Source organism: Drosophila melanogaster, chromosome X, assembly GCF_000001215.4.
Source record: "Drosophila melanogaster chromosome X".
Classification (NCBI taxonomy): domain Eukaryota; kingdom Metazoa; phylum Arthropoda; class Insecta; order Diptera; family Drosophilidae; genus Drosophila; species Drosophila melanogaster.
In genome coordinates, this window is record NC_004354.4 from 1,546,963 (window position 1) to 1,561,231 (window position 14,269).

Sequence of the window (14,269 nt, forward strand, 5' to 3'; positions counted from 1 at the left end):
ACTGCCGCCCGCTCCCGCTCACCCCCCTCCCCTTTCAACCATACCATTTGTGTTGTGTGTGTGCATTCTAATGGCAACTAAAAACGAACGGAGCTGAGCGCGATTGTAACGATTCGGTTATTACCATTATATTGCCGAAACAGCGCGCGCTCTTCCATCTTGCCACCCATCGCCCACCGCCCACCGCCCACCGCCCACTGCCCGCCACTCGCTGCTCCAACCCCATCCCGGCCAGAAACAAAGTCGAAACGCACATAACTCAATCTTCGACGTAGGTACGCAGAGCCACCCATCCGAATACCACCCCCCCAAACCCCTCCCCCACATTACCATCCCTCTTTTTATTGCTAATGGCAAGGCGAAGGAAACTCAGGGGACTGAGGAGGCGAGGCGAGGCGAGGTGAGGCGGTACTGCTCCTGCTGCAGTTTATGCGCTGCTGTTAAACTTACGGCAGTTTACCGCCGCAACAGGAACTTGCAACACAACCAAGCAAAGACCCACCCACCCACAAACACCACCCACTAGCAAGCGGGCCAGCGCATTCCACGGCTCGAAAACGAAACAATTTTTACAACTTTGTTGTTTGCCTGCGGCAGCATTCGCCATTTCTAGTTGGCCCGTAAAGTGAACGTAGTAATTTTTCAAAAATCTTTGTCTTTAATGGACCATTAAGCGCTCCTTCGGCCGCTGTCCCAGACCCAGACCCAGAGCCAAACCCAAACCGACTCCCAGCTGCTTTGGACTGACAACTTGGCTAGACTGAGTCCGCCCATCGTCAATATTGCGATTCGGTTGTAAAAAATGCGTTTTAATGCTTCAATAAAATAAAAAGTTTGCATTAAAAGCAAGGCAGACTGGAGCGCAGGCCATCTTCGCCATCTTCGGGCGAAACAATTAGCGTAAAAAATAGACGATGCAGCTCACAAGCGCCGTGCTCCTGGGCGAGCTAGTGCATCGGGCTCTTAGGATTCCTGGCTCTCAAGTTTCGCATGCCAAAAAGTTGATGTGAACTTTAGAAGCTCGCTTTCCGGCACTCAAGTGGGGCCATTGGTTACATGACGGACGACCGGTGCACATTGTGCATTTCCGAACCAAAATTAATCTTTAATCAACAAAGTGGTAATATGCACCCCCGCGCCGTGCCCCCGTCTTTGCCGTCAACGGGCATGTGGAAAACTAGCGACATTGCATCAAAGAAACGAAAATATTTGCTGTGCGTGGGCCGCGAAAAAGCAACATAAAAATTGAAATCGGATAATGCAAACAGTAGATTAAAAACCCAGCCCTGCCACCGCGAGACTCCAGTTGCCAGTAGCGCCAGTTACCAGTTACCAGTTACCAGCTCCCAGCTCCCAGTTCCCAGTCCACTCCAAACCTCGGATATCGAGGACCCCGTCCGGGTGTCCTGGTAATACCGATGCCGTGTTTGGGAACGCTAATTGAAAGCCACTGCCACCTTTGCGCTTTGCAGCCAAAGACAAATATTGGATGGACCGCGGCTTTATGCATATTTAAAATCAATTAAGTCAATAAATAATAAGGACAACCTTAATGCGATTGCATATGAACGAAATGCGGCAAATGCCGCCTGTTTGCCTTGCCACTGAGTGCAAATCTGGGCCGCACGATCAGGAGCAGGAGCAGATGAAGATGCACGTGAAGGTGCAGGTGGGGGTGCAATTCAGTACAGGCGAGGTCAAGATACGGGCCCGCATCCATAGGATTTGAACGCGACACGCCTGAAGAGCTCTCCGCCGGCCACTTGGAAGGCACTTGGCCGAAACAGGGAGCTACGCTGGCCAGGCTCTGCAGGTGCACTCAACGATGAGTTGCAAATTGTTGCCGCTTGTGTGCCGCCAGCAAAGTGTGCGCGATTGAAGGGGCGCGCACAAAGCGCTCGCCGGAGCACGCCAGCCAATGCACTCGGCCACAAAATCTGGACACAAAGCCCCATCCCACGGCCACATGGTCACATGGCCAAGTGGAGCAACTGAGCGGGGCCAGCGAGGCAAAATCAAATGAAACAATCGGCTAAACGAGCTCCTGCCCCAGTGAGCCACCATGCCAAAAGAGGCGAAAAGGACCGGCTGGCTGACTGAATGGTTTACTGGGTGGCCAAGGAAAGGAGCAAAAGAAGCAGCATGAGCAAAAGAAGCAAACGGAGCTGGCGCTGCAAAAGAAGCACCATGCAAATGTGGTACACAAAAAGTGATTGCGCTGGTGGCAAAAGCCAAAAGCAATCAGAGTGCGACGCCAGCCAGCAAAAAAGAATGCAACCGAGATGGCGAAAGACAAGCAACAAACACGACTCCACCACGCACCACCCATCGACTAGTGCCACATGCCACACACACACAAAGGCAATCAGAGAGTTTCATTCATGACGACCAACTCGAAGCCCCAGTCCGTTGTCCGTAGTCCACAGTACTCAGTCCTCAGCCCCATCTCCAGTCGACAGCCGCATGTCCTTGCCGGGGCCACGGCCCTCTTCCACTTCCAGTTGCTCATCCACTCCGCACCGACAGCCACATTCACAGCCACAGCCACATCCACAGCCATATCCACATCCACGGCTGTGTGTGTGCATCTTTTTGCTTTCGTTTTAGAAAACTCACGGCTCGCACGACACTCGAACCCAGCCAGACCAGACCGATCACGCCAAAAAGAAACTGCAACGAATCAAGGACGAATTTTTTGACAGTTTTTTTGCTCCTCACACGGAGTGTGCCACATGTCCAATTCACTCCACCCCCACCATCCCATCTCCGTTGCCAAACTCTTTCGGTTTGGCTTTGTTTTCCGCCGACTCGACCCTGTGCGGCTGCTGAATTTGCTCCTTTTTGCGCACACGATGCACACGGCGATTCTTTGCCGTTTTTTGTGCCGAGCTCTGGCTGCTCGGTGGTCGGTGGTCGGTGCTCCGCCTGGCCAAAAAGAAAGCACTACGGAGGCGACCCAGATATCGGCACTTACACAAAGTGCAGCCGTCGGCGGGGTGCCCATTGAATACGCATTAGTGGAACCCGCTGACACAGCCGTGCTAAAAAGAAATGGGTGCCATAAAATGGGCTCAGCAGACGGGCACTGGGACTCCTCGGTGCCGGAGGAGCAGCACTATCAATCTGACTCGGCGGATTATGGCCACATGCATAGGTGATGAGTCGGGACAGCTGTGGCATGCAAACGAACATTCGCATTCGCATTCGCATCGGCATCCGCATCCGTAGCGGATCCGTATCCGGATCCCCGCTAAGCCGGGCAGAACAAAGGCGGCAAGGGGTAGGGGGGAGCAGCAAACACAAATCCCGGTTTGTAAGCCAATTTGCACTTAGGCTTATCTAATGTCGTGTCATTTGTATAATGCTCTGTTCGGCCTGATACTTGATGTCTACTGTATGTAGTCAATACTCTGCTCCCGATTCCGACTCCATGTCCGACCCCAAAGGAGCCACACCACACCCATCCACTTCTAGCAACACGCTCGAGTGTGTGGGCGTGTGCGGGAGTGCGTGGGAGTGTGTGGGCGTGTGCGCCTTATCCTGCGGGGTTCATTTCTAAGCTCATTTATGTTTATCACAAATGCGTGCCAAAGTGTGTCGTTATTCTTCCACCTCCACGCACACTTCCCCAACTTTCAGCCATCGCCGATGTTGTCGAACTTGTTGGCGTGGCGCGAACAAAAACATTTCAAATATTCAAAAAAGCCACACACTCGCACAAGACATCCCCACCCATCCAACAATCCACCCATCCACCCGGCAGACACAAGAAATGGCAGTTGTGAGCTGTACTCAACTAGTCGGGACATGTACTGGCCATAGAAATTCATCTAACGGCTGTAACAGGTAATTGAACTTGGTTATATGGCCCTCGGAATGGCGTCGCGCTGCAAATGGAAATGTGGAAATGCTCTGGCATTCGCAGAGTTCGCGAGGCTCGCAATGTCGAAGGGTCGAGGGGTCGCGGAGTCGGAGTAAATGGAAATGGAAATGGAATTCAATGACGCGCGCATCGTGTGCCAAATGTGACGTCCCGGGCTCAGGACGCTGAACGCAGAAGGCAGAAGGCAGATCCCAGTATCCATCCAGTACCCATCCCTTCAGAGGCAGAAGCAATGCGTGCGAACTATATAATGCGGGCATAAAAAGGATTTGCACAAGGAGCATGTGTGCGTGGCGGCGGCAGGGGCAAGTCAAATCCAAGACTTCATGCTACATGAAAATTGCAAATTGTGCGCCATAGTTGGGGGGCGGATGCGAATGCGGATGCGGAAGGGCGGGGGCAAACTGTTGAACTGCTGAATAATTCATGGCCAACTGGAGATTTGTGCAGCAGCAGGATGATGTCTGCTAAGCGCGTTTGATGCCGATTTGTGGCACGCATAACTGTAAATCGCCCAAAAGCCTGCCACTGTTGGTGCTTAGATGGCAATCGTGGGAGTGTGGGGCATTGATTAACTCTATGTGCTCTATGTGAGAACTGTGCCACATCAACGTGCAACCCAACCACCGAGCAACCGAGCAACCGAGCAACCAAACTACACCAAACAACCGAACAAGCGAACCGAACAGAGCAGATCAAAACAAACGGAAAGAAGCGAAGACAACAAGAGCACGACAATGCAGCTGCCGCAAAAACAATGACTGCACTTGCACTTGCTCCTTTTGCTTGCCGCGAACACAAAACACAGACCTACCACCACCGCCAGCACACGTCGCTTCAGGAATGCGCGGACACTGGCTGTCGACACTGGGCGCCTGGTGGCCAAGTGCCCACTCGCATGTGGAATGGCATGCGGGTCGTCGGGTGGGGGGCATGCCGGCGTGCCGACTTTGGCTTGGTCTTGTTGTTGGCTGCCACGACTGTGTTAGGGACTTCTTTCTTTTGTTGGCCCAGCCGGCAGCATTGGGCTGCCAACAGGTGGCAGCTACTTCTGGACACATGCAGGCAGTATAACCACAGACCACGACCGCATCCACATCCACACCTATATTCACATTCAGAGCCGCGACCCACCCATATACCATTACCCACACAGGCTGAAGGACGTTCGGCGTGGTGGCACGCTTTTTTATCCTTTGCTTTCCATTCCATTCCTTTCCTTTCCTTTTGGCGTGCAACTTTTTGTGTGCACTCTGCCTGCTTCTTTTGCCAGCTGGCTTTGCGCGCTTTCCGCTGTTTCTTTTAGCAGGACTCAACCAACCCCACCACCCCCATGCCACCCAACCAGAGGCATCGCATGGAGAGCACACTGTGCGGGTCGAAATACCCCGTGCTGGCCAAGGCGACCTACTTGCTGTTCGCCAGTACCCAGACCGTCTTCGTTGATTAAAAGTTATATAGTATTTATTGTAGTTGTAGGTACTAGCTATAGATTCTATGTTGGAGAAATCGTACTACGGGAATTTCGTGGGCCTCATTGTGTTTCTACACGGCGTTGCGGAAGCCAGCGATGTCGGTCAGCTCCAGTGGCTTCCACTGGATGTCGACATGCTTGTGGATCCGCTCCTCCTCCTCGTCGCAGCCTCCCGTGCAGTTGGACGTCTTAATATTATCAGCTGGGTCTGTGGTCGAGTCATAGGTCATAGGTCAGGGTACTGGGTATACTAGGGAGGGCTAAAAATATGCTTATCAAAGTCAGACTTACCGAATTTGTGGTCGTGGTCCTGGTCGCACGACTTCGGACAGAAGACGATCTTCAGGTCGATGGGCTCGTACACCTTAACGATGAGCTGCGGCACCTTCTCCGTGGAGTGGTCCTCGGGACTGGACACTAGTGGATTGATCGAACGGTTAGCGTGGCTCACTGGGTTGCTTGGCGCTCGAGCGGCAATGGAGGAGATGGGTGTGAGGTGGACGGTTTGGTTGCGCGCCGCCAGCAACCAGGGCCTGCTGTTCACCGACAGCACTTCCTGGCGCACCGCGACGGGCACAGCTGTTGCTGGTGGCGCTGATTTTGGAGTGGTCTGTGTGACTATTTCTAATGTACTCTGTGTGGCTTCGTCTGTTCGATGGTTCTGGATTGCTTGTGTCGCTGGTGTTTCTGTAGATATCGATGGTGGTGTTTGAGAAGATGATTTAGTTTGTGATTCTCTGCTTCGTATCGTTGTTTGACTGACTGATGAGATTGCTTTCGCATCAGATGTGTGTGGTACGGTTGGTCCTGGAAGATGCTCCCCAACGTTGTCGGCAAGTCTTCGGCTTAGAGCCTCAGCAACAACAATTGATGCGCGGTTGGGAGGACCTTCAGTGGGAATCTGACTGCTTTCAAATCTCCTGAACTGCAGCCCGTCGGATGTGGTTTTCAAATCCACTTTGTTTTCCTCACTCCTAGTTGCTAATATATTGAGCATCGCCTGCCTTAGAGGCTGCGCGGATGGAGGTGCGATGTGTCGCTTGGCGGTGGCTGCTGCTTGTTTCTCTGATATTAAGACTGTGCCGTGCTCTTTTTTCTCAGCATCAGAAGAACCAACGGGTTCGTCTTCCATGTAGTCATCGTCCTCATCATAGTATTCCGCACTCTGAGGTGTCAAACTTTTCTGCCGACTAAGTGCCTCTGGACCTAAGTGCTTACTAGCAGTCAGACTTGACCTTGCGGTCGAACTCGTGACCGGAGAAGTGCTCTCGCTTGTGGTGGACGCAGGACTTGTACTGCTGCTTGATGTCTTAGGGGCGTCTGTGGTGGTGGACGTGCTTGTAGCCGGCTTCTTCGCTTCTGTTCGTTCTATTTGAGTAAGGCGCTGCTTTAGAAGGCTGAGCAGGAAGTTCTTCCTGGCCTCCAGGCTGTTGACTACACCGCTCGAAATGTCATTCGCGTCGTTCACATAGTCAGAGCTCCCGGAACTATCGTATTCTAGGTCCCCAGTTGTCGTCTCAATCGGTTGGGTTGTTGTAGAGGAAGTTGCCTTGGTCGGACTTGGAGAGGAAGATGTTTTTTGTGGCTCCCGCTCAGTGGTTGTAGACGGAACAGCAGGAAGCACTGCGGCCACAGTGGTGCTGGACATAGCCCTTGGCTGCGTTTTGTCCAGTACTTCGTTGTCCTCGTCCGTGTACTGTTCCGATGTTTCACTATCGTAGTACTCGGAGTCCTCCGGCTCCTTAGTGGTGTTGTGCGTAACGAGTGTCTTGGGCGGGATAGAGCGCTTCTGGGTGGAGGCTAGCTGCTGGATGGAGAGCCGTAGGGAGTGGGCGATAAAGGGCTTAGAGGTGGCCAGGTTATGCCTGGCCATCTGGGCAATGGTCACTCCCCGCGAGCGCTGGCTGGAAGAAGGCTGACTGGATGGTCGCTGAGTAGGAGCATGCTCCCTGCTCGGCGGCGTCGTGGAGATTATGTGGAATAGTTTTTGCAGTAGGTGGGCCGCCGCCAGCGTGGACATTGTTGGTGCCTTCGCTGTTGTTGCCTGCCCTGATTCCGCCTCAGCAGAAGACGGTGCATCATCCATGTAGTCCGGCACTTCCTGCCCGCCCAAAGTGTTCCTACTTCCGGTTAGTGCAGTGTGGGTTCGTGTGTGGGTGAATTGTTCTTGTTTCTGTGGTGATTGTAGTTCAAGTAGATTCACTTGTTGGAGTTCTTGTGTGCATGCAGTATTGGTATTCTTATCTGTAAGGCAAGTGTCATGATTAGGTGTTCAGTGCTGCTTGTGTGGTGGAGGAGCGTTCAAAATGGATTATGGATTAATGGATGCTTATGGGCAGAAGACTTACCTGAGGTGGAGTCGGGATCGGGACATGGCGGTCGCGTGACAGTGGTCAAATCAGTCGAGGAGGTGGAGTTTTGCGGGTTAGTGGTAGTTGGAATCCTCGTGGTTCCGATACTTGTAGTTGATGCCGTAATTGATGTCGGTTGCCGAGTTGTAGTGGTCGGCCTTTGTGTGCTTGGACTTGGATTTGGTGTGGTTATGGTTACCGTGGAGGTTTTCGAAGTGGTCGTTGTTGGATTTTGAGTAGAAACGATCACTGTTGTTACCTTCGGAGTCGTCCTTGTTGTAGATGTAGGCGTAGTACTTTTTGGCTTTTGAGTCGACGTAGTTTCCGTAGAGGATTCCGAAATGGTTGTCGTTGTAATTCGAGTAGTCGCTGTCACTGAAGTTGTCGTTGGAGTCGTTGTTCTCAATGGTTTGGGAGTTGTATTTGGTTCTTCTGTGCTTAGTGTAGTCAACGGAGAACTTTCCGTGGCTTTTTTAGTGGTAATAGTAACCGTGGATACTTTTTGAGTAGAAGTTGTTGCTTCCTGAGTAGAAGTTTTCAACGTAGTTGGCTTTGGAGTCGTCGTTGTTATGTTCTGGGTCGTTTTAGTCGGTTCGGATGTAGTACTTGTTGCTCTTTGAGTGGAGCTAGTTAACGCAGATGTTTTCACAGAGTTCGTGGTTGGATTTTCGGTACTCTTTTCGGTAGTAGGCTTGGGAGAACTAATCGTTGTTTTTTCGGTGCTTGACGCAACTGTTGATGTTTTTGGTGTAGTTGTACTAGGTTTTGGAGTCGTCGAGGTGATAGGTTTCTCGGTACTAGTCGGTTCTGGATTATTAGTTGTTGTTTTCCTTGTAAATATGGTTGTTGAGGTGCTCTGTGTAGGTGTTGTCTCTTTTTGCGTAGTGATTGCTACTTTAGTTGTGTTTGGAGCCGTCGATGTCGTCTTCTGAGTCGTTGTTGTAGGTTTAGGACTACTAGTTATTGGCTTTTCTGTGGTCGTTGTTGTCGTTGAGGTTTTCGGAGTAACCGTAAGAGTCGTCGTTGTCGTTGGTTGAGGTGTAGTTGTTGTTGGGGGTTGAGTGGACGTAGTTTCCGTGGAGGATCTCAAGGGGGTCGTTGTTGTTATTTGAGTTGTGGTTGTGACTTTAGTTGTCGTTGGTGTCGTTCTTGTTGAAGGCTTGGGAGTGGTTGTTGGTTTCCCCGTACTGCTTGTAGGTTTAGGGGAACTTTCTGTGGATTTCTTAGTGGTAGTGGAAACGGTTGATGTTTTCTCAGTAGTCGTTTTTGGTTTCTCAGTAGAAGTTGTTGCTGCAGTAAATTTGTGAGTAGTCGTTGTTGTTTTCTGGGTTGTTGTGGAAAGTTTAGAGGTGGTAGAAGTTGGGATATCCGTAGTCTTTGTAGTTTTGGGAGAAGTTGTTGTTTTTTTGGTAGTGGTAGAAGCTGTTGTCGTTTTTTGAGAAGTCGTTCGCGGTCTGTGGGTTGAAACTTTTACCGTAGTTGTCGTGGAAGGTGTTGTCGTGGAAGGTGTTGTCGTGGAAGGTGTTGTCGTGGAAGGTGTTGTCGTGGAAGGTGTTGTCGTGGAAGGTGTTGTCGTGGAAGGTGTTGTCGTCGTTTTCGGAGAAAGCGTTGTAGATCTTATTGTTGTTTTTGTATCTGGTGAGGTGTTGTGAGTTGTCGTACTGCGTTTTTGAGTCGTTGTTGTCACTACAGTTGTCCTTGGTTTTTCGGTAGCCGATGAGGTTTTCTCAGTAACAGTTGTTGGTCTTTTAGTAGTAGTGGTCTTAGCGGTCGTCGTGCTATGCTGTTCGGTACTTGAAATTTTTGGCGTTGATTTTGTGACTGCAGTAGTTGTGCTTGGTTTGGGAGTTGTATCTGGTGGTGAAATAGTAGGGCATGTAAGCACCACTGGTTTGGTAGTCGTAGTTGTGGTAGTCGTAGTTTCAGGGAGAATAACAATATTTTCCGAAAGGTGCAAGCCCTTTAAAGGTGATTTGATTTCCGGAGCCTCCGTGACATCGTTTTTGTCTGTACCATAGGTGTATCTTTTGTATTGATATTTGTTAATATCATTTAAAGGCTCACGAGTGGTAGCTGCAGTCGCTGGCGTTTCGGGCTGGATGACAATGTTCTCCGAGAGCTTAAGCTTGCGCGGAACGCCCTCTTTCTCAAGCTCTAGGTTTTCTGCAGCCCTTTCCTTACCGCGATGGTGGGATGAATACTCATATGAGGGATACGATGGATAGGCGGGGTATTTATGATAGGCAGTGGAAGGTTCCAAAGTAGTTGTTTGCAAAACCACCACATTCAACGAAGGTTTTTCAAAGCCCTCCGCCGCCACCTGAAGCTTTTCCGACTTAAGGGCAGGCTGCTGTTCCCTGGCTCCCGTATCGTAGTCGTCCTCCTCATAGAGTGGCGGTGCAGCTGGATAGGGTGGATAGTAGGGCTGTGGAGCGTAGGGTACCTGAACGGGTCCCGGAACAAAGTCAAAGCAGTCGACTTCACTGCGGGGACGACACAGCTTCCGCTCGAGATCAAAGCTATTGCTGCCGGGGCATTTAAATCGCGTCTGCAGATATGTGCCACTTTCCTGTAATCGACACGTGTAGTAGAGGGCGCAGTCCGTCGGGGAGCGGAACGTGCCCTCCTCGGCGCACTCGGGAAACTTGAGCTCGCAGTTCTGCGGGATGTAGCTGCCACTGTCCGATATCTCCGTCGAGGGGCACTGGTCGCCTGGCAAGCACTTGCGCTCCACCGGCGAGAAAATGGTCCCGGCCGGGCAGGCGAAAAGCCAAGGCTGCGTCCGGTTCTTGTCGCACCTGTAGTACACCTTGCAGTCGTGGGGATGTGGAAAGCGACCCTCCTTCTGGCACTGCGGCGGCCTGTGGTCGGGTCTGTGCTGTGGAACGTGTTGCACGCAGCGCCCGCTGCTGGCGTTGAAGCTCTGGGAAACGGGAAAGGCGAGTTGAGTGGCTGGCGAAGCAGGGCAAGCGGTCGTCTGGGACTCACCTCAAGGCCGCGGCATTTGCTGAAGATTACACAGTCAGGCTTACAGACATAGTAGTACTGCTGCTGGTCGGGATGCGGCTTGATGCCAATGTAGTTGCGTGAGCAGCGATTATTCTACGATTGGAAATATACAATAGAAACATGTGTTAAAAAGCTTAATGATTAAAACTAACTACAAATTACTGGTTAAGCAAGAAATCTCTACCAATAGATATATTCTAAAATTCAATTTGTAATTTGGATAGTTTCTACTCACGTAATCGAACCGCACAGGGAATCCACCGCCGGGATAACTCTTGAAGACGCCAAAGACGTTGTCGTAATAAGGCTGGTAAACGGGTGGTGGCGCCTGGTAGCCATAGCCGTAGGGTGGGTAAGCATAGGGCGGCTGTCCATAGTATCCGGTGGGCAGCACCGGTGGATATGCGCTTGGTAGTTGCCGCACCGAGCGGCTGGTGGCCGTGGAGAGCACGGACAGCAGGCCCAGCAGTGTCGACCAAAGGCAGTGCGTCATGGTGGGCACTCTACTTCAGATGACTTGATACTTGACTGGAACTAGTTTGTCCTCGTGGTCCTGGGCTCATCTGATGGAGTTGACTCTCAAGGGCTGGTATCCTTAGTGTGCCTGTTATTCGTGGAACCTTGGTTGCGACCGCGGTCAGCTCTGGAGTGGCAGTGGTGACTTGGAGCAGGGCAGACGCGCTTAAAAGGTCGCTGGGTGCGCTCGCTTCCGAGAATGTTGCATAACTCGCATGCCAATTGAGCGCCGCGTGAGTTAAGTACGAAGATCTTGGGTGAACCCCCAAAAGAGACCACAACAAATCTTCGCTAACGGTGCAGCGGCCAGAATGCAGAGTGCAGAGTGCAGAGCGCTCTCCCCACGTGACCGCGGACCGGAAGAGAGTCTCCGCCGGGGAGCGCGGGCTACCGTATCACGGCCGTGCCCGCCGTAAGATGCATGACTAAATGGAGCTGAGGGTGATGGAGAGCAACGTGAGCTACTTCCGCACCGGAGATGCTTTCCCGCTTCAGTTTACATCTGGATGAGTAATCTCCGAATCTGCGATCGTCCATCCGTGATCCGCAGCCGCCTAAGATGTGATCAATGGATGTGGCCAGAGCAAAACCAATTCCTGTAACGATAGAGGGACTGCATTGAGATAGTTTTCTAACCACTTTTTATCGATTGGGGGCGAGCAGTTCGGAACCAAGGTCATGTAACCAAAAAACATATTCGGCATTTTTGTCTCTTGACGATTCTTACACGTACGCCGCGTCGCGCGGGCGGGAATTACGCATCCAAAAATTTAAAATTCGTGGCTTGCTGGTGCGTCATTCAACACGTTCGACGCTTTGGGCGGAAAGACACGAATCGCCTACCGTGCCAAAAAAAGAGCCTAAGACCCAATATCGGGCACGTTTTCCCCAATTAGGAGACAGGAACAACGGATTCGTTGAATACCTAATTGCAATACTCGTTCTGCAATATGTTCCACTTAGTATGAAATGAAACAATTAAATCAGAATAATTCCCATCATTCATACATATACTCCCGCGATCCAACTTCACAATCACAACGTGGTGTTCTAAAGTTTGTAAACATTTTGGTCTGATGTCTGATGTCTTATGCCAATCGAATTTACACTACTCTGATCCGATCGCACTTTGGAATCAGTTGGGTCATATGAAAAAACAGAGATGACAGGGCATGCGTGCGTTAATAACAACTTCCCTTCGAACATGATTTTTTAGTAAGTTCGATTTCTCTTCATCAGAAAAGTTATTCTGATACGGACGTGCTGTGCTTCCGGCTCTGAGCCCCAGATAAATAATACTGTCCACAGCTGCTGATATCACCTGCGCTAAGCTCCGCAAGAAAACTCCCTATCTGGAGCACATGGCTGTCTGGGCATTCAGGCTACGTGATAATCAATGGGACGTAGTCCCCAAGATTGACTTTAGAATGACTGGAGCCAGAGCTATCAGCAGGTCATCGGCTGTTGGACAAGCTCGACATTAATCGAGATCTCTTTGGAATTCTTTGCATTTGAACACGTCTCGAGCAGATACAGTGATACAGATGAGTGGCCGCTCTGCAACGCATAGAGATCTGCAGATATTGTAAAGCCAGGTAGAATGAAAGATATGGTAGAGCGGTTCGTAAAGGGAAAGCGATGGAATGTGCCGAAGACATGTGGCCGATTGCATGCTCGAGAATCTTCTCGTGACGTAAAAGAGAGCACTAATAAGCTCCATTGATGCATTTTTCCGCTATTACAAAGTTTTAATTTTCCATTAAGAACTGTATGCCACATACAAGGTGTCAGCTCTAAGCAGCTGTTACAGTCGCGATTAGTTATGCTGTCAGCCAAATGCTCGCGATGGAATGTGAGGGAAGAATGCCGGCAGAAGAGAACAAGAAGCCCCATTGATCGTTTTGCACGGAGTGCCGTCTCTTCTACGCCGAAATGCAGCTGAAGCCGGCACAAAGCAGAGGCGATGAAGGTCTCCACCGTTGGTTTGGAGCAGCACTAGCGATCGGAATGCTAGTTCTTTCGGCTGAATATCGTCAGATGGGTTCTGTGCTCCACTACCGATCGCGTGAGCCGAGACACATACCCTCTGCAAAAGCTTTTGCCCTCTACAACGACTGGAAAAAAGCTTGAGTCGCTGGGAAGAGATCCTGGATGGGGGCATCCTGGAGGCCGCGTCTTCGCTTACGTGCCCCAACTATTCGGAAAGAGCGCCGTGCCACTGAGAAGCCCTCCTACTGTCACCCATCCAGGAACGGAAAGGAAACTCAGCAAGTAACAGAAGAGAAATAGTTAAGAAAAGTTTGAGCACGTAAGGTAGCAGCCAAAAAGACGAAAAATTTTTCCCGCTGCCGGAGGGAGGAGGGAGAAAGTGGGGAAAATCCGGCGATAAGACCAAAATAAACAGTAGCACTTAAAGCAGAGCAGAGGCAGCGCTGCCAAGGCACGGCTCGCATCGGAGAAAGAAAAAAACTGAAGGAAAAGTGAGTAAAAATGGCAAAGAAAACGAAACGAAAAGAGCCTGGCTTGCATGGGTATATGGTATGGGTGCTGGTATTGGTATTGGCGCCGCTTTCGCTGCAGCGTCGCCGTCAACTGCGGCGCTGGCGTCATCGTGTGGGTGTGTGTGTGTGTGCGGCTTTATGTGTGAGTGAGTGCGTAAGGCTCTCTCCACGCCTCCATGTCCCCATGTGGCCAAGACTTTCACTCTCGTTCGGCCATCGTCGTTTTTCCTTCAACTAGCGCCGTCGCCGCCGGCAGCGACGTCAGGTTTTTCTTTTCTTCTCCTGTCGTGAAGCAGCAGAAAAAACGACAGGATGTGGAGGTTGGGTGGTTGTGGGTGGTGGGTGGTGGGTGGTGGGCCCACCAAGAAGTGCCACCAAGCAAGCGCTAGAAAAAAGCATGCGAAAGTGCGCCAACTGATAAATTTGCACGGCTAAAGGCGTGCTGAGAAAAAATCGGGCAACGCTTTCAAGGCTGCTGCTTCAAGGCCCAGGTAACAGGTAAGTGGTCGGGGTGGCGACCTTGAGCGCCCGTTCT

At 51.1% G+C, this 14,269-nt stretch overlaps 1 protein-coding gene and 1 non-coding gene across 4 annotated transcripts in view; both read right to left on the reverse strand.

Annotated features, from left to right (window-relative positions):
- The window catches only part of Mur2B (Mucin related 2B), a 145,235-nt gene that overhangs the window by 23,409 nt on the left and 107,557 nt on the right, over positions 1 to 14,269 (reverse strand). For 2 of the 3 annotated variants that reach the window (NM_001297860.1, NM_130571.3), the window contains 5 exons: positions 10,953 to 11,829; positions 10,697 to 10,810; positions 7,706 to 10,631; positions 5,649 to 7,601; positions 5,317 to 5,565 (listed from right to left, as the gene is read on the reverse strand). In NM_001297860.1, the coding sequence (NP_001284789.1) occupies positions 5,429 to 5,565; positions 5,649 to 7,601; positions 7,706 to 10,631; positions 10,697 to 10,810; positions 10,953 to 11,210 (5,388 nt within the window). In that variant the 5' untranslated portion in view covers positions 11,211 to 11,829 and the 3' untranslated portion in view covers positions 5,317 to 5,428. Of the gene's footprint in view, positions 1 to 5,316; positions 5,566 to 5,648; positions 7,602 to 7,705; positions 10,632 to 10,696; positions 10,811 to 10,952; positions 11,830 to 14,269 lie in introns of those variants that run through there. The other variant, NM_001201595.2, reaches the window with a different exon arrangement.
- Positions 11,387 to 11,438, reverse strand: sncRNA:400 (small non-coding RNA 400). The gene has a single exon (NR_002460.1). It is a non-coding gene; the product is annotated as a small non-coding RNA 400 (non-coding RNA).